Raw genomic sequence first — 19,909 nt, 5'->3', positions numbered from 1 at the left:
ATGTACTTGTTTAGGTGCATCTAGAGATGGTCAGAAGGAACTCTCCCAACAAACTAGCACCAGTGGCCTCTAACACAAAAGGAAATTAGTCCTGACTGCAGGTGGAAGCCCCTCACAGATGTTTCCCCCTAAAATACTGCAAAAGGCAGATTCCCAGCTCCTTCCTGCCTCCCACCTTGATTCTTCATTTCATGCACACAACAGTCACATAATAAATACCCACTGGATGTCTCTATTAATATATTATAACTCCCAAAAGGAGTGGGATGATGGAAATGCTGTCAGGGCACGAAGGCTCTGAAGCATTAAACAGCGGTGCTGTGCAGAAAATTAATCCTTTTTCTTTCCTTTCTTCTTATCCCCTCCCTTCCCCCAGGATGCCGACAGAAGCAGGTGTCAGCAGGAAGTCTCTTTACAGCTCAGTGAATGAGATTTTAATGAATCCTGAAGGGGAGAGTGTGGAAGGAGGGGCATCCACACCACAAAACACTTTACATAAGCCCTGCTGGTAAAAAGGCCCTTTTTGATGAAATTTACCCCTAACAGACTAAAGAGGGTGCCAAAAGGATGCTGTGGTTCCCCGACTCCCTTCAGAAAGCTAAAGGGATCTCGGGCTCCTGGTAATCTTTTAAGCCAGACTGAGTGCCATTCAGCTTTTCTAAAATCCCATGCTCTCCCTCCTATTTGGACTTTGCACATGCTGTTCCCTTACCTGGAACTCCTCTGTCTCTTCTTTATCTTGTACCTCCTTTACATGGTCTCAGCTTACACATTACTTCTTCCAGGAAGCTCTCCCATCATGACCCCAAAGTTTGGTTAGGTGCCCATCATTGTGCTCCCTTGGCCGCTGTGATTCTGCTATTATAGCTCCTTGCACTATAAAGTGTATTTGTTGGTGACTGACTATTTGTTTGTAAACCCTTCTAGACATCCCCACTCAGACTTTGGCTAACCTTGTATTCTTGGTGCTTAGCACAGTGCATGATATGTGTTTGTTAATGAAGGAAGGAAGGGAGGGAGGGAGAAAGGGGAGAGGAGAGGAGAGGAGGGAGAGGATGAAGGAGGGAGGGAAGGAGGATGGACACACACCCTACCTTTCAGCTTTCAGCATTCAGGAAGCCTGAAGCACTTGGGACCCTCTGAAGTCTTGAACTTCTCTCTTGTGATGTTCATATTTATAATCGCACAACATCTCAGCATCTCTCCCTAGCATGTCTGAATGATATGCTCACAATATTCATAAAGAGACCAAAATCTTACCAGCCAACACAGAGACTGTAGAACACACACCATACATATATGCATGCACACACAATGTATACATACAAGGTATATATATATAAAATACACACAAGGGTAAAGCAAGGTTGTGATCCACACCTTCCTCTGATTTTGGTGCTTTACGGTTTACAAAGCTTTCCCATGCATCTCATTTGACCGTACCACCTCCCAGTGAAGGTGGAAGGGCAGGGTTAACATACCCACATTATGGCCAGGGCTCAAGGAGGTGAAGGGCAGTGCCCCAAGGCCACACTGACATTGAGTCCCAGAGCAGGACTCAGACCTGGGTGTTCTGAGGCTAGACTCGGCGCTCTGGCTGTGGCTCTGTGAACACTTCCCCATCAAGGGGAAGGTAAAAATGACCTCCCATAGTTTCCCAATGTGTACACACAACCAAAGTCCCATCTGCTTTGCAGCCTGACTGTTCATTTGTTAGACCCAGCATCCAATCTGTCATGCATATTTAGGAAATGAATCCAATTTAAAACAAAAGTTATGAGCAAAGATAGGACCTCTGAGTCAAAGGCATTTCACTGGGAAGTCAGGCTGACCTTCCATGATGTGACAGAGACCATGTGTATAGCACATAACTTCCCACAAGCTCTGTTCTACTCATCATCATCTTTGATTAATGATAGTAGTCATTTGAGTTAATATTTTCTTTAAATAAAAACAGTGTTCCCAGGCAAAATGTTGCAGAAACAGAGGCACAGGGCGGTTAATAAGCTTGCTGAATCCCACTAATTGCTAACAAAAATTAAATTGAGGGCTCTCCCAAGGAATATTTTCCAACCTTTTACCAAGATTTTTTTTTGAAATTTCATATTTTTCTTTATCAAGAGGGGTATGTGTTTTTTTTTAACAACTTGAATTTGTTTTTAGATATGTAAAACATGCTAGTTCCTTTTTGAACCATCTCTCTTCATCTATCTTTAAAGCCACTTTAATCAGAAAAGAGATAAAATTCAGTCTGCAGAAAAATAAAAGTATTACAAAATACTCACTGTTCTTTATCACTGAAGGAAGGCAAAGAAAGGAGAGAAAGAACAAAATGAATAAAGTTAGGGGAAAAAATCTCTTAACAATATCAACACTGCCTGGATGCCACAACCGCACAGTTCTGTTTAAATCACAATGACCTACTTCCATTTGTTATCAGTCATTATTATCTTATTCCAGCACATCTAAAACAAGGCTGCAGCAATGTAGGGTTGTATGAGCCACAGCCTTGATTAAAATGACCAATCAGTTCAGCTTATTAATTAACCAATCTGATCATTTATGTATTTGAATAATGTTTTTTGGCACTAAAAAGGAATCACTTAATGATGATAACATTCTTGGTTTCTGTTGTTTCAAACACTGAGGGATAAGGAGCACACTGAGGTAGGCAATGAGCCCTGAACCGTGACTGGATCATCCGAAAGCAGAACTCGCAGTGCCCCAGTTTGGGGAAGCAAGTCCTTCCACTCTAAAAAGGAGACCAGGCTCTTCACTTATTAGACATGCTACCATAGGCAGGTCACATCTCCTCTTTGTGCCTCAGTTTCCACCTCTGATCTCTGGCACTCTCAGGCTTGCAGACTTGAAAACTATAGAGAAGTATCAACTATTGGAGACCAGCATTTCTCCGCATGTATCCCCAACATAGATAGCTGAAGCCCTGTCCTACCGATGCAAGAAACAGATACATTCACTTCTTTCAAACACAACCACAACTGCGTTCCAAACACCATCGTTAGATTCAAGGAGGCTGAGAGAAATCACAAAGGGAGTAAAGAGTATCTGGTTAGCCAGCAGTTAATTAAGACTAGATTTCTTAATTTACTGGAGAAAGACATTTGAAGCGTCTGCATTAGCACATCATCACTGCTGCAGACTAGATAGCATGTGTGATGACTATAATTCACCCATTAGCATTTATTGGAAAATAATTTTAACATCTGAAGAAAACGCAGTAGCAATCAAGCCAGCCGGATGCATTCAGAATGCCAAGATGTTTCACAGGAGCCCAGAAGCACTTTAATGAAACTGCATCCAGACTGTTTGAATAATTCTAATTTAATTGTAAGGCAAATTGTTTGGCTTCATATTGACTAAAGTAAACTCTTATGTATGGGGTTTTAATTAACTGACATTTCTTAAATAAAATAAATATTTTACCCCATTCACCTTCAGGCAACTGTTTATCTTACAGAGACAATTTTTGGCTGATGGAATATTGTCTGCCAAGTAAGGTTGGCTTCAAGAGGACATCATGGGGAGGGCTTGGAAACTAGAAGTTTCCTTTCAAAAAGGAAACCAACAGAGTTCAATAATGTCTTCAAAACTATAAAACTTGTATAACTAGAGGAGGTTTTAGGTAGAAGTAGTAAATAGACAGGGACTTTTGCTTCAAGAATATGAGGGCACTAAATATTCCAAAAGACCCTAGGATTGTTAGAAAATAAGGGAATTCTCCAACAACCCTCCTACTTCGAAACAAATAAACAAAACAGACTTCATCAAAATAAAAAAACTTTTCCTCTTCAAGACTCTGTTATGAAAAAGAAAATGCAAGTTATAGACCAAGAAACATATGTGCAAAATGTGTCTCCAGCAGAGGACTTTTATCTACAACACATGAAAAAAAGCTTAGAAAATTTAATAACAGGAAGATAAATGACCCAGTTTTTAAATGGACAAAGTATTTGAACAGACACTTTAACAAAGAGGTTATACGAATGGCAAAATTACAAAAGAAGACAATCAACATCATTAGTCATTAGGGAAGTGCAAATTAAAATCACAAAACTAATACCACTATGCACACATTAGAATGGTTAAAATGGAAAAGACTAATCATATCAAGTGTTGGTGAGGAGGAAGAGAGATGGAACTCTTGTACACTTCTGGTGGAAACTTAAAGTGGTACAACCAATTTGGAAAATGGGCAGTTTTTTAAAAAGTTAAACATACACCTACTATACATACCACTGAGACATTCTACTCCTAGGTATTTACTCAAGAGAAATGAAAGTATATGTTTATACAAATTTTATTTGTACTAGCCCCAAACTGGAAACAACCCAAATGTTCATCAATAGGTGAACGGATAAACAAATTGTGGTATATCCACACAATGAAATACTATTTAGCAATATAAAGGAATAAACTATTGATATGAAAAACAATATGGATGGATCATGAGATAATTATGCGAAGTGAAAGAAGACATCTCTCAAAAAGGGAGTACATACTGAATGATTCCATTTATAGAAATTCTAAAAAATGCAAACTAATTTATAGTTACAGAAAGAAGATTAGTAATTACTTAGGGATGGGTGGGGAGAGGGAGGGGCAGAAAGGAGAGACTGCAAAGGGGAATGAGTATGCACATATGTGTAAAAATGATCAAACTGTACTTTAAATGTGTACTATTAGAGGTAAATCAATTATACCCCTTTATGAGGCAATTTTTTAAAAAAGAAAAAGAAAACCCAGCAAACTGAATCCAGAACAGGGAGCTGTGAGCAGTAAGCCAATGTAAAAAGCAGCATTATGTTCCAGAGGCTGACTCTGAGCTCCTAACAAGGTGAGGAAGCTGAATCTGAGACCCCCACTTTGAGCTAGGACCCTCTAAGGGAGCTCAGGTCACATCCTGGGTGAGCAGCACACCTGATTCCTGGCAGAAGCAAGTGCAAATCTCTCTGAGGAAAATATTCCCATGGTAGATCCCCAGGATTCTCACAGATTGAGCTAACAATAAAAATTACCAAGCGTTTAAAAAGTAAGACCTTTGAGTGAAAATCTGCAGGGATGATAAACAATAGACTTAGACTGTAAAGGTCTTCAGGCAGTGGTGTGCTGGTAAATGTTTAACAGTTGAACCTCTGGAGAAAAAGCCCCACTGTGGCTGATTTCAAGTACCTATATGATGTCACTAAATGCAGAACTGGGAGGAAACATGCAGTAATGTACTATTATATAGTATTTCACCATACAGGTATCATAGGCACAAATAACATGGAGACTAACAAAACACAGTAAAATAATTAAGAAGTGATGGGGCAGAACAGGAATAAAGACGCAAACATAGAGAATGGACTTGAGGACATGGGGGGGGGGAAGGGTAAGCTGGGACGAAATGAGAGAATGGCATGGACATATATACACTACCAAATGTAAAATAGATAGCTAGTGGGAAGCAGCACAGGGAGATCAGCTCGGTGCTTCGTGACCACCCAGAGGGGTGGATAGGGAGGATGGGAGGGAGACGCAAGAGGGAGGAGATATGGGGATATATGCATAGCTGATTCACTTTGTTATACAGCAGAAACTAACACACCAGTGTAAAGCAATTATACTCCAATAAAGATGTTAAAAAAAATTAAGAAGTGATTAAAGTTAAGTATTCACCACCTTTGTGTTTAATATAATTTAATTGTAAAACTATACAACTTAATTTTTAATACTGGCCATGTTTAACAACTGACTTGCAAAATTCCTGAAAATTTAACATCAGCTCTAAGGAACCACCATGGTACAGACCCAGCACACCACTGATTCAGGTATAATAGTTACTGGAAAGAGTATGTGAAGTTATTTTATGTGAAATTTCCCAATTTTTAAATGATCAGGCCAAAAATAAAAAATAAAAAAAACACATTTCTGCAAGTCAGAGTCAGTTGGTGGCCTGCCAGTTTTCAATCTCTGATCTAGTCCAACTTCCTTATTTAATTGATGAGGAAACCAAGGTTCAAAGAAGGGAAAGAGATTCACCCAGAGTAGCTCAGATCTAGAACCAGAACCAAGTCTGATTCTAACCACCAGGTCAGTGCTGTTTCCATTCCACCAAGCCACCTCTCATTTAGGGCATGGAGCTCAGAATTTAATCTTGTTACTCCAACCTTGCAAAGAAGTAAAATCAGTGAAGTTTCCACGATAAACTCCCACTAGGTTCTTTTTCCTCCACCCCAGGGAGAGAAATTTCTTTCCTTGCTATTCCTCTCCTCCTTCAAGTGTAGATCAGGACCTCATTGCCCCAAAGCAAACAACTCCCAGGAACACCCAGCAACTTACTTTGATTGCTGGGGTCGGTCACTGGGACACATCCAACGGCTAGAGCTGTTGCTGAACACGGTGTCAGTCATGGTAGAAGCCCAGTGCTCCTGGAAAACAACAGCCCAGAAAGGACATCATGCAAACAGTCATTCAATCACCCTTTATTTCTCAGCCCCCTGGTCTATGCCAAGCACTCTGGGGGATACAGAGAAGAAATGGAACTTCACCCAGCTTCTCCGCTTTCCAGATGGGGACTTTCAGGCCCCAAGAGGGAAACTGTCACAGCTCCCTTGTGGCAGAAATGGATCAGAGGGAAGAACTTCCTCCCTTTAATCTGTGTTCGTCCCATTCATTGTTGATGCAAGACCACATATCCAGGAGGGAGGGTCAGAGCTCTTAACTCCAATCCAGGGTCTTTCTACTAGAGGAAGTCATCTGACTCATGTACTAGTTAACTTGGACTTGGTCAGGTCAAAAAGAAAACAAACCCATGTCTCAGAGTTTTGAGGTCCCAAATGCCACAGTCATCCCTGGCTTGCTTTCTTTTTAATACTTTACACCCAAGCCATCAGAAAGTCATGCTGGCTTCACTGTCATAATAGATCCAGAATCTTCCCAATGTTCTGTGCCTAAATTGCTACTATGCTGATCCAAACCACTACTATCCCGGCCTGGCTTACTACAGGAGCCTCTTCACCGGTCTCTCTGCCTCTGCCCTTGGCCCACTTCAGTCCATGCTCTACACAGTGACTAGGGAGATCATCACAAAGTTAAATCACAGCTTGTGAAAACAGCACCATCACGGTTAGAATCTCCCTGCTAAAATGTAAGTCTCTTGCAGAACTCTTTGTTTTGTTCTCTGCTTAATGTCCAATACCCAGCATAGCACCTGGCACATAGAAGGCACTTAATAAATATTTGTTGAATGCGTGAATGAGTCTCCATCAACACTAAGCTTAGTTGAACTCAGCCAAGCTTATGTCCTTTCTGAACTTCCCCTCCTTCCCCCTCCCCCGGGGTCTAAGCAAAGAATAAGGGGAAAGAGGGACTTCCCTGGTGGTCCCGTGGTAAAGAATCCGCCTTGCAATGCAGGGGACGTGGGTTTGATCCCTGATCAGGGAACTAAGATCCCATATGCCGTGGGGCAACTAAGCCCACGTGCCACAACTACTGAGCTCACGCGTCTCAACTAGAGAACCTGTGTGCCACAACCTACAGAGCCCACGCACCCTGGAGCCTGAGCACCACAACCAGAGAAGAGAAAACTCACCGCCACAGCTAGACAGAAGCCCGTGCACCACGATGAAGAGCCCGCACGGTGCAACAAAAGATCCCGCATGCCGCAACTAAGACCCAACACAGCCAAAAATAATAATAATAAGATAAGTAAATAATAAATAAATCTCTAAAAAGAATAAGGGGAAAGAGACCATGGAGATCACATTTAATTTATTTTTTAAAAAAGCCTTAGAAGGTAGGTTACTGTGTCCAGTGGGTTCTGATTTCCCTGAAGGTCTTGGTACAACACAGTGTTTTTTCCTAGGAAGCTGAATAGATGAGCAGTTGGGAGGTGAACAGGGAGAGAACTCTCTTTCCTATTCTACAGCCAGTGCAATTATTAAATCTTCGTGTGGGTGAAGCCGGGGATCGGGGGGCTGATGGTTGGACACAGGGAAGGAAAGGCCCCTTAGAGAAAAGCCATTTCATCTGCTCCCGGGTGGTTAACATAATCTTCCCAGATTAATATGACCATTTCATTGTTTCCATTTTGAAAACAGAAAGAAAGGAGAGATGACTCCTGTTGTGAAGGAAATCTGCTGAAGAGAACCTTAACGTCTCATTATTGCCTGTGCCAAGAGCTGAATGAGGCTGCCCTGGGCCCCCTGGGAACCCCTGGCCCCTGCTGGTACTGAGAGCTTCAGTTCCCGGTAATGAGCGTCCTCAGCTGCCCTTGGTCTGGACAGCGAACGTTCATTTGATTGCCTCGCCTCCTGCTTTGAGGCAGAGAGGCAGCACTGACCTTGGAGGATCCCAGGAGGTGGCGGCTGGCGGGGGTAGCTGGGACAAGGAATACACTGTCCCCTCCCAGGAACTCTGATCTCCAAATTCTGTTGCCCTCAAGGCAGAATGTGGCTTGCCCACCCTCTCCTGCATTCAGCCAGGCATACCGGGAGCTCATTTCCTGTTAAAATTCTGCCTGCAAAGTCCAAACTCACTGGCTGGCCGCCCCATGGAAACCACCCAGCTCTGTCCCTCCAGGCCAGAAGCCACCCTGGACAGCATTGGTTATTTCAGCTTTGCCACCCAGGCCTCTCAGAGTGTAACATCCCAGGATGGGCTCATTGTCCCGGTCAAGCAGCCTGGGCCTGGAGAGGGAAGCCTGAGTAATCAAGGCTATTTGAACAACTGGAGTAACAGCCCAGAGAAAGAAGGTCATGGGTCCACATCTCAGCTGGGGGTGGAGATGCAGGTGGAGGTGAGTGGGTATAGCAGAAATTGTTGATGCCCTTTACAGGTGGTGCTCCCACCCCACCCCCAGCCTCTAGGAGTGTTAGCAACTAGGGGCTTATGGTAGCCCCATTTTACAGAGCATTGCCCTCAGCCAAAGAGAGCAGCTGCCTTGTCCAGAGATATCTAAGAAGCTACCCCCACCCCAGGGAGCAGCCCAGGGCCATGACTAACTGACAGGGGGACCCTCTTACACTGTTGACAGGAATATAAATTGGTGCAGCCACTATGGAAAACAGTATGGAGGTTCCTCAAAAAACTAAAAATAGAGTTACCATATGATCCAGCAATTCTACTCCTGGGCATATATCCGGACAAACCTCTAATTTGAAAAGATACATACACCCAAGTGTTCACAGCAGCACTACTTACAATAGCCAAGACATGGAAACAGCCTAAGTGTCCACTGACAGATGAATGGATAAAGAAGATGTGGTGTATATATATACAATGGAATATCACTCGGCCATAAGAAAGAATGAAATAATGCCATTTGCAGCATCATGGATGGACCTAGAGATTATCATACTAAGCGAATAAGTCAGAAAGAGAAAGAGAAATACCATATGATATCACTTATATGTGAAATCTAAAATATGACACAAATGAACATATCTAAGGAACAAAAACAGACTCACAGAGAACAGATTTGTGGTTGCCAAGGGGGAGCGGGGTGGGGGAGGGAAGTATTGGGAGTTTGGGATTAGCAGATGCAAACTATTATATATAGAACTGGATAAACAACAAGGTCCTACTGTATAGCACATGGAACTATATTCAATATCCTGTGATAAGCTATAATGGAAAAGAATATGAAAAAATATACATATATGTATAACTGAGTCACTTTACAGCAGAAATTAACACAACATTGCAAATCAACTATACTTCAATAAAATTTTTTTAAAAAACCTGTCTCAGGTTCTGCTTCCAGAGAACTTGACTTCATGTGAAAGTAGAGGGGAGAATCTTAGGAAAGCGGGGCTCTGGTCCCGGAGCTCATTATGTCACCCCAGGCAAGCTGCTTAACCATTTCCAATCTGACAGAGCTGGATCCTAACGTATCCCCTGCCTGCCTGCAAATAATACTCCATGAAGTCCAGCCAAGATCTCAAGTTTAAGGGTGAGTTAATAGAAACGGAGGAAGCCCAATGGTGAGCCCCTGACATTTTCAGATCATCCCATCTTTCTCATTGCCCACTACAGAGAAAGCATCACCATAATGGACAGGAAGCCAGGGAGGACCAGCAGAGGGAAACCAACCATTGGTCCCAGGAGCAGAGGTAGAGGTGTGTGTGTGAGGTAAATGTGTGTTCCAGCCCTAGGACCGCAGCAGAACCTTGGGGTCATTGAGATGATGAGTTTAAGCACCTCCACGGTCCCTGATGCACAGTAAGCACTTGTAGAGTGGTAACTCCCTTTTCCTACTTCTCCTAGATCATAGTTTATCCGACAGTAAGGACTAACATTTCTTGGGCATCTACTATGCACCAAATTCCATAGCTTCATTAAATAATGAAACTTTTATCCTTATACTCTTACTCCTAGGTAAGTGGTGTTATCCTCATTTTACAGGCAAGAAAGCTGAGACCCAGAGCGGTTAAGCCACCTGCTCAAAATCACACAGCTACCAAGTAGCAGAGCCAGTCCTTGAACTCTGTCTCCGAAGCCCAGGTGCTTACGCACCACTGTGTTCACACCTGTAGGACACTCCTCCCTGGACTTCAGATTGTCGGGTTCTGACAAGTGTTTGATGGCCATTGGCTCCTAGCTGCATTCCCACCTCAGCCTCAGCAACGAACAGAGACCTGCCCACCCAGACCCCTGCCTGGAGACTCTGAGAGATCACATGCTTCGGCTCCACCAGAGTCAAAGTCCTGGCTTAAATCTAGTGCTGCAGCTGCAAGTTCAGAAAGCATAAAATAATTGCCTCCCCTGGAAGCCAGAGGCTCAGGTCTTTCCTGGGCACAGGGTCCCCCACAGCCTGGGTGTGAGCCCCAAGGAACAGTCTGCTTTTAGGAATGAAAGCAACAACAGCAACAATCGCTAGTTCAAATATCAAGGGCTTGGTACCTGCTAAGTGCCTTTCAGGTTTTATCTCATTTAATCCTCACAATAGCCTTAGAAGGTAGATGTTCTTCTTATTCCATTTCACAGATGAGTAACTGAATCACAGAGAGTTTAAGTGGGCTTCCCAATGACCTGCTTTAGTCAATGAAGCAATCTAAATGCCAAATAACAAGCACTGGCTAGCTGGATGTTGGTGCATCTGTACGGTGGAGGACTGCACAGCTGTAAAGAATAATGAGATGCTTTATGACGGATATGGATTGATCACCAAGATTAACTGTCTAGTGGAAAGGCCAAGATGTAGAACAATATTCCAGAACAACACCATCTGTGTGCACAAGGGCAAGTAGGATATGTGCATGTGATTTTGGGTTGTATCTGCATAAAGTTCTCTGCAAAGAACACACAAGAAATGGACAACATTGTTTGCCTCTATGCAGGGAAACTGGAAGGCTGGGACTGAGATGGGAAGAATTTTCACATGATACCCCTTTGTATTTGCAACCATGTGGATATGTTGGCTATTCAAAAATAAGTGACTTATTTAAAAGATAAATAATAAAGTGCTTCAATGGCTGTCCATTGCATATAAGATTTAAGACTCTCTCCGTGACCTCAAAAAGCTGTCATGACCCTCTGTCTGCTACTCTTGTATATCTTGGACCATGCTCCAGACACGCTGGCTTTTCCAGCTGCCAGGCTTTTGCCTCTGCTGTTTCTCTGAACTGATAGCATCTTCCTCTCACTCTCTCATGGCTGGTTTCTGCTCACACTCTGCTGGTCTCTGCTCAAACGTCACCTCCTCCAAGAAGCCTTCCCTGACTATACTCTCTAAGTCACCTCCTCTTACCCCTTACTTACTCTCACTGCATCCTGTTTGTTTCCTTTATAATAGTTATTGTGATTTGCAATTATCATTTTTTACTTATTCGCTGTTTGTCTCCCCACCTATTCTGTAAGATCCATGAGAGCAGGGCCCGGGTCTGTATTTGTTCAACAGTTGTAACTCCAGTGCATGCAGGGCTAGCTTCATGGCCCTGTGACCTATACTGGTGCACAGGGCCCCATGCATAGAAGGACCCTAAGCTTAGAAGGACCCTCCCTGTACTTAGATAGGCCCACACTTGGCTTAATGCTCTGCTGTCATCATCTTGAAATTCTTTATAATATTTGAACAAGGGGCCCTGCATTTTTCACTTTGCAGCCAGTCCTGAGTGTGGTATATAGTAGATGCTCAATAAATCTTCACACAAGTCACAGAGCTCCATGAGTGCAGTGGGCACTCAATAAATCTGCATGTAAGTGACAGAGCCAGGCCTTATCCCAGATCTGCCCATCTCCACGGCTTGGTACTAATCTTTATGCCACCTGCATCTTAAAATAACACGAACACCCTGTCCCAAGCCCAGAAAAGCCAGATTCCAGAACCCTGCCTTTCTCCCTCTACATTTTGTTCTACCTACTTCTCCCCTGACTCCCTTTAGCACAGTTTGTTAAGGAACAGTGCCTCCATCCCCCAGAACCTCCAAGGTCTTCTGCTGGTTTTAGTTGAACTGAAAAAACAACCCTGAAAATCCATTTAGCTTCAGAGCCACAGTAGGTGTCTAAGAGTGACACGGTGGGCCTGGGCTGGGCTGGCAGGGGCCATACGCAGTACTTCAGGGCGCTGCAGGGAACCAGTGTGAGCTGCAGCTGTCTGCGTAGAGTTCAATGCCACAGTCAGCCTCCCAGCAGGACTATGTTGGAGATGAGAGAACGGTTCAATTTTTCTAGTGGGATAATGGAAAGGAGGCCAGAGAGGTAGGAATCAGTCTATAAAAGCATGATAATTAGTTTCTTATAATTTCTATCAACTTGATCTCTGAGCTACTCAATGAATATTTTTACATTCAAAAAACATACTACAGGGCTTCCCTGGTGGCGCAGTGGTTGAGAGTCCGCCTGCCGATGTGGGGGACACGGGTTCGTGCCCTGGTCCGGGAAGATCCCACGTGAAGTAAGTCAGAAAGAGAAAAACAAATACCGTATGCTAACACATATATATGGAATCTAAGGAAAAAAAAAAAGGTCATGAAGAACCCAGGGGTAAGACGGGAATAAAGACACAGACCTACTAGAGAATGGACTTGAGGATATGGGGAGGGGGAAGGGTAAGCTGTGACAAAGTGAGAGAGTGGCATGGACATATATACACTACCAAACGTAAAATAGATAGCTAGTGGGAAGCAGCCGCATAGCACAGGGAGATCAGCTCGGTGCTTTGTGACCACCTAGAGGGGTGGGATAGGGAGGGTGGGAGGGAGGGAGACGCAAGAGGGAAGAGATATGGGAACATATGTATATGTATAACTGATTCACTTTGTTATAAAGCAGAAACTAACACACCATTGTAAAGTAATTATACTCCAATAAAGATGTTTAAAAAAAAAAAAAAAAAGAACCTGGAAAAAAATCACCTGGACTGTCTGACGGCGTGAGAAATGCAGCTTACGCCGAGGGCACCAAACAAGGGTGGAGTAGGGTTGGGGGGCCTCCACGAACAGCATCCAGGCTGAAATTATGTTTTTGTTTGGCCCAAGCAGTATATTTAAAAGGAAAATTAAGCCAATATTTTAAAAGCACGGAATTTAATTAATAATACAGTCTACCAGCTTCTCTTGAGAAATGGGAAAAATAAAAAAAATATTTATAGAACATCTATTACTATGTGCCAGACACTGTTCTAGACACTGGGGATACAGCATTAAAACAAATAAAAAAGGAAAATCGTTGTCCTCAGGGAGCTTAGCTTCTAGTGGGGAAACAGTAAGTCAAATATAAAGCATGTTAGCTGGTGATGAGTGCTTTAGAGAAAAACAGGGAAGGAGGATCAGTGATTGAGAGGGAAGTTTGATTTTAAGTAGGTGGTCAAGGAATTCCCTGGTGGTCCAGTGGTTAGGACTCGGAGCTCTCGCCACCAGGGGGGCCGGGTTCAATCCCTGGTTGGGGAACTAAGATCCCGTAAGCTGCAAGTCTCGGCAAACACAAAACAAAACAAAACACACAAACAAAAAAGCTGGTCGTGGTCAGATGGGGGCTCACTGAGTAATGATATTTGAGCAAAGACCTGACTGAAGTGGGTTAACGGACTGAGCCACGTGGATATCTGAGGCAGAGCATTCTAAGTTGGGGGGGAAAGCAAGTGCAAAGGCTCTGGGGTGAGTATGTGCTTGGTTAGTTGAAGAAATGACAAGGAGTGCAGAGTGGCTGGAGTAGAGTGAGCAAGGGGGAGGTAAGTGGGAGATGAAGCAGCAGTGGGGGTGGTAAGGGACATCAGATCATTAGGACCATTTAAGCTTCTACTCTGAGTGATGTAGGAGCCACAGAAGGGCTTTGAGAAGTGAACTGAATATATTCTATTCTGCCTCAACCATGCATCCAGCTTTGACCACTTGCCAGGCACTAAGGGTTCCTATACACATTTGCCATGGCAAGAACACTTGGTTCAGCAAAGAGAAAGATGGTGGTCTCCTGCCTTGCCTACTACTGATAGAGCTGAGTGCCCCTCCACACGCCTGCAAGCCTTGCCATTCCAGCTCCCTCTCTCAGAGCCCCAGCATCCCTTACAGGTCCAGCTACATCCAGAGGGTGCAGGCTACTGCTAGCTTCTCTTTGCTCCGAGAGCCAGATGGGACATCCCCAGCCTCCACTGAAGCAGGCCAAAGCTAGAATGACAAGGCCTGACTCCTTCCATGCTGAGCTGGCAGGCATCCAAGACAAGGACAGAGACAGGTCTGAGAGATGCTCGAGATGAAGGCACCTCTGTGCTCCTGGCCTTGAAACAGAGCAAATCTACTGTCACCTCCCTATGGGTCTCCCATCACCATATAGCAATAACAGATGGTTCCTGCCATGAGCCTTCAAGAAATCCCATAGGACAGTCCCCATCTTATGGGTTTTTAAGGGAGGCACAGAGCTCATCCTGCACTGCTCTGCAACTTTGGCAGTTTACAGAGGCCACATTTGTCGGGGGGCCCCATCATAAACTAGCCAGGCCCAGCCAACATACAGGCTGACCACAGACGTGAACAAGCCCAGCCAAGATCATCCAAGTCCGGCCTAGACCAGAAGAACTGCCCAGCTGAACTCAACCCAGTCACTGACTTAAACAATCTTGAGATAAATAAATGGCTTATGAGACTTCCCTGGCAGTCCAGTGGTTAAGACTTCGCCTTCCAATGCAGGGGGTGCGGGTTTGATCCCTGGTCGGGGAGCTAAGATCCCACATGCCTCGTAGCCAAAAAACCAAAACATAAAACAGAAGCAATGTTGTAACAAATTCAATAAAGACTTTAAAAATGGTCCACATCAAAAAAAAAAAAAAAAGGCTGTTGTTCTAAACCACTGTGGGGTGCTTTGTTTGTTATGCAGCAAAAGCTGGCTGATAGTACAGCCCATTGTTGTAGAACAACTGCTGGCCTTGGACTCAGAGTCCTGGGATCCAACCTTAGCTCCACTATTCATTTCCTGGCACATCACTTAGTCATTCTGGGCCTCAGTTTTTGCATCTGTAAAATAAGGACATAAAAATTCCCATCTTTGTCATGCCAACTTCAAAGGGTTGTTGGGAAGAGCTGAAGGGTTAACACATGTGCAGGGGCCTGGTAATATAAAATGCTTTTTAAGTATTATGCAAGGAGGTCACTGTTAGTGTTGTTTTGTTTTGTTTTGTTTTGTTTTTTTGTGGTATGCGGGCCTCTCACTGTTGTGGCCTCTCCCGTTGCGGAGCACAGGCTCCGGACGTGCAGGCTCAGCGGCCATGGCTCACAGGCCCAGCCGCTCCGCGGCATGTGGGATCTTCCCGGACCGGGGCATGAACCAGTGTCCGCTGCTTCAGCAGGCAGACTCTCAACCACTGCGCCACCAGGGAAGCCCCCTGTTAGTGTTATTTGAGGGTGGGGCTGGGGAGGAAAACAAATGTCTAAATTCCAGGTGTTTGTTTAGGCCTGAGTGAGACACTGCAGTGGACACCTGGGGTAGATATTTCTTGTTTTTTGCCTGTCCAGCACTTATCCCTTCTTTTTTTGAGTAACAGCACCCCAATTTTCCTTTGGGAAACCATCCCTCTCTCAGTATCAATTTGTGTGACTCAGATGAGGGGGCACCCAAACCTGGTCCCTAGAGGTGGGCCAATGATCCACCTCTGATCAATCAATGTATGATGCCCCATGGGTTCAGGGATAGGCACATGTCCCAATGTGGACCAATGAAGGCATGCCCTAAGGTTTTTGCTGGAACTATATGGAAAGAAGCACCCTTTTTCCAATGGGATTGCTAAACTGGTAGAACAGAAGCCTGGAGCTGCTACTGGTCACTTTTGCCACCAAATGGCAAAGGTCTGTGAAGGGATGAAAGTAGAGCTGAGAGATGGAGAGGGACTGATTCCTGATGACAATGCTGGATCCAGCCACACCTGAATCAATCCTGGTCTTTTTGGTACCATATGTTGAACATACGAGCCAATATGTTCCTATTTTTTCTCCTGAAGTCAAATTTGAATTGAATTTCTGCCATTGCAACGCTCCTAAGCTCTATGTGTCTTCATAGACCAGCTACCTTGAAGCAAACAGGAATCTCAAAGGCAACCAGAACTGGCTGAGGTATGGAAAAAAAACACACCTGCCTTCAGCCACCCCCAGAATCCCCGCCTACTCTACCTCAGAGACACTGCCACCAAAGCTGAGGTGGTGCAGGAGGACAAGAAACATTTGTAAAGCACCCTCACCAAGGTCTGCTGAGACCCTGCACTGACAATTAAAATTCAGTGAAAATAAACAGCACTATTAAAAGCAAAACTAAGTACTTAATAAGACAAATGAGGTGGCAGTATAAAAAGTTGGGATGAGAGAGCTGGCATTAATTAAAAACAAAGAATAGGGCTTCCCTGGTGGCACAGTGGTTCAGAGTCCGCCTGCCGATGCAGGGGACGGGGGTTCGTGCCCCGGTCCAGGAAGATCCCACATGCCGCGGAGCGGCTGGGCCCGTGAGCCATGGCCGCTGGGCCTGCGCGTCCGGAGCCTGTGCTCTGCAACGGGAGAGGCCACAGCAGTGGGAGGTTGCATACCGCAAAAAAAAAAAACAAAAAAAAAAAAACAAAGAATAATTTCTTCCCTCCTCTAAAAGGACTGTATTGTGAGTGTGAGTGTGAGTGTGTGTGTGTGTGTGTGTGTGTGTGTAGAAAAGGTTTAGATTTATTAATGTACAAAATGCCATGGGAGCAGACAGATTATGGGATTGGCTCTGCCTGGGGGTGGGGGTGGGGGTGGGGTGGGTGTTCCCAAAAAGGGGAATATTGGGGCTGGTCCCTGAAGGATGAGCTGGGGTGTGCAAGACATGAAGGATGGAGGAAAGGATGAGGGAACTGAGTGAGCAAAGGCTCAGAGGCTTCAATGGATGTGGAATATTTAGGGAATGGAGAAATTCATGAGGATGGAGCCTGGGGTGATTGCAGGGCTGAGAAGAGGGGAAAACAGGACAGAAAAGAGTGGATGGGTCCCAGCGATGAACCCCTGTTTCTGTGGGTTTCAACAATGATCATGCATAGTATCTCCAGCACTCTCCACCCAGACAACCACTGCTTCCCCATTTAAAGATCCAGAGTCTAAGACAACATATTCTTAGCAGACAGTTCAGCAAGGCAACTTAGGGTATGGATTTGGGGGCCAAGTCCATTCTGCCATTTATGAGTCCAACAAGTGAATTCACCTTCCTGAGCCTCAGTTTCGTCATCTGTAGAGTGGGGACAATAATAGGACCTATCTCTAAAGAGAACTGTGAGGATTAAATGAGATGATATATGTGAAGTCCTTGGTCTGGGGCCAAGTGGGAGCTATTATTAATTTATGTTATTATTAATAATAATCTCAGGTATGTTTTCTTAAAGAGATGGGAACCCGACTTCGGCACTAGAGGGAAATGTTTCAGGATTCTTGAAGCTAGATTAAGTACATGAAGCATGATAATGATGAATGACAGAAATAAAAACAACAACAAAACATATTCTGTTATTATGATAATGACAATATAATTGTACTAAAGCAAGGGTCATTTGATAGTGCTATGGTTGTCATTAGTGCTGATAACTAAATATTTCTGGCTTTCCACCATGTAATAGGACTGCCCTTCCCTCTCCATGGAAAGCTGGGAGTGGTCACATGACCTGTTTGGCCAATAAAAGTTTCCAGGTGGAAACTCTAAAGCTGGTGCCCACTTTAGCACTTCCCCTTTTTCCTGTCTTGACAATCATGGATGAATGAAGATGAAGCCCCATCCCCACTCAGTCTGGGTCCCTGTGTGAGGACAAATGCAGAGCAGACACCCCCTGCTAACCCACCATATCCAGGGAGCATGAGTGAGCAACAAATCTCTGTTGTTTCAGTCCCTGAAACTTTGAGAATTGTTTGTTACCACAGCACAACCTAACCCATCCTGTCTGTGCTCATTAGGGGCCAGAAACTGCACTAAGTGTTTCACGTGCAACATCTTGTTGGATCTTCGTAACCATCCTAGAAAATAAGACCTTTTATTACCCAGCCTTACAGATCAGGAAACTGAAGCCCAGAGAGGTAAGGTCATTTTTCCAAGGACACACAGCGAGTAAGTCACAACAGTGCATGCATTCGAAATGAGTCCACAGTGGAAAACACATGACACACACTGAAGGCAAGGCAGAGCATCTAGAATTGATCTTCCTGGGGAGAACGTCTCTTGCTGGACAGGGGTACCCTCAACATTTCCTTCTTCCCCTGGGTTATGAATCCCTCTGAGCCCTGAGTCTACAGACCCAACTACTGAACAAAAAAACGCAAAGGCAGACACTGTTAACAGAACACTCTTCAGGGCTCCCTGCACAGTCCAGCCAATTACCTGATTCCTTGATAAAGTGGAAGCTTGCCTTTGTTGTGTTGCTTATGGAGCTTATCTCTGCTCCAACCACATTGTGGTGAGTAAGGAGAAGAGGAAAAGCTCAGGTTTATTTCTGCACTTGAGCACCCATGCACAGACACACTCGGCTCCAAACAAGAAAATGTGATTAGACAGGTCTGAGTATTAAAACAAGTCATTTAGCTTAATGGCCTCCAGCTGCCACCCAGGGTCAAGTTGCAGTGACACTCATTCTGATTAAAACTCAGTTGGAACTGACTTATCTGCAGCCCTAACTATCCTCATGCCACAGAGACCACAGGTGTCACCCTGATCCCTTCTCTGCCTCAGGGATGAAATACTCAGGGTAGAGAGGGGCATTTACCCCTTAAAAGAACAGCATCCTCTCATCTGAGGAGCATTTTCACAAATCACAGATGGGAGATGTAGCATTCCCATTTTACAGATAAGGAAACTGAGGCCCTGGCTTGCCAGGGTCACTTGGTAGCAGGTGGAATATCCAAAGATATTCCTGGACCTGGGTCTTATATAAATGAGCCTTCGGACCACTCTGCTATCTTTTTTTTTTTTTTAACATCTTTATTGGAGTATAATTGCTTTACAATGGTGTGTTAGTTTCTGCTGTATAACAAAGTGAATCAGCTATACGTATACACATACCCCCATATCCCCTCCTTCTTGCAGGTGGGAGAGAGACACCTGCTATCTTGACTGTTGGTGCAAATAATATAATATTTGGTTAAGCATATGCTGGTTTTATATGGCAAATATGGTTTTAAAAAGTGGCATCATCGTGCCAAACTAATAATAAAAAATAGCTTTGCTGAGTATCTTCCATTCACTCTCCAGATCTATTCACCCTTCCACCCTACTCTGTGCCCTGGGAGGTTGGCCTGTGTGGACAGCATCAGTGGTTCCCTTACCCTCTGGTTTCTGGTTGGATTTGTCTAATTGGAGGGATTGCAGATGGTTGGAGGGAAGAAAGAGCAAGCGGCTGGGGTACTTCTTCCCTGGACCCCTCGTGGTGGTCACCACGGGGTGGCTGGGGCCCTACACTAAAGGTGGTAACTCTCATCAGGAGGAC

At 44.4% G+C, this 19,909-nt stretch overlaps 1 protein-coding gene across 10 annotated transcripts in view; it reads right to left on the bottom strand.

Annotated features, from left to right (window-relative positions):
* RPH3A (rabphilin 3A) overlaps positions 1-19,909 on the bottom strand; it is a 98,395-nt gene that overhangs the window by 56,180 nt on the left and 22,306 nt on the right. For 5 of the 10 annotated variants that reach the window (XM_060311090.1, XM_060311089.1, XM_030860486.2 and 2 more), the window contains 2 exons: positions 6,343-6,431; positions 2,286-2,297 (listed from right to left, as the gene is read on the bottom strand). The exons of 2 other annotated variants lie outside the window; for them this stretch is intronic. In XM_060311090.1, the coding sequence (XP_060167073.1) occupies positions 2,286-2,297; positions 6,343-6,413 (83 nt within the window). In that variant the 5' untranslated portion in view covers positions 6,414-6,431. Of the gene's footprint in view, positions 1-1,094; positions 1,127-2,285; positions 2,298-6,342; positions 6,432-19,909 lie in introns of those variants that run through there. 3 more of the 10 variants (XM_060311092.1, XM_030860487.2, XM_060311093.1) reach the window with 2 other exon arrangements.

The sequence above is a fragment of the Globicephala melas genome, chromosome 13 (assembly GCF_963455315.2).
Source record: "Globicephala melas chromosome 13, mGloMel1.2, whole genome shotgun sequence".
Lineage (NCBI taxonomy): Eukaryota > Metazoa > Chordata > Mammalia > Artiodactyla > Delphinidae > Globicephala > Globicephala melas.
This window is presented reverse-complemented; position numbering and strand designations above follow the sequence as displayed.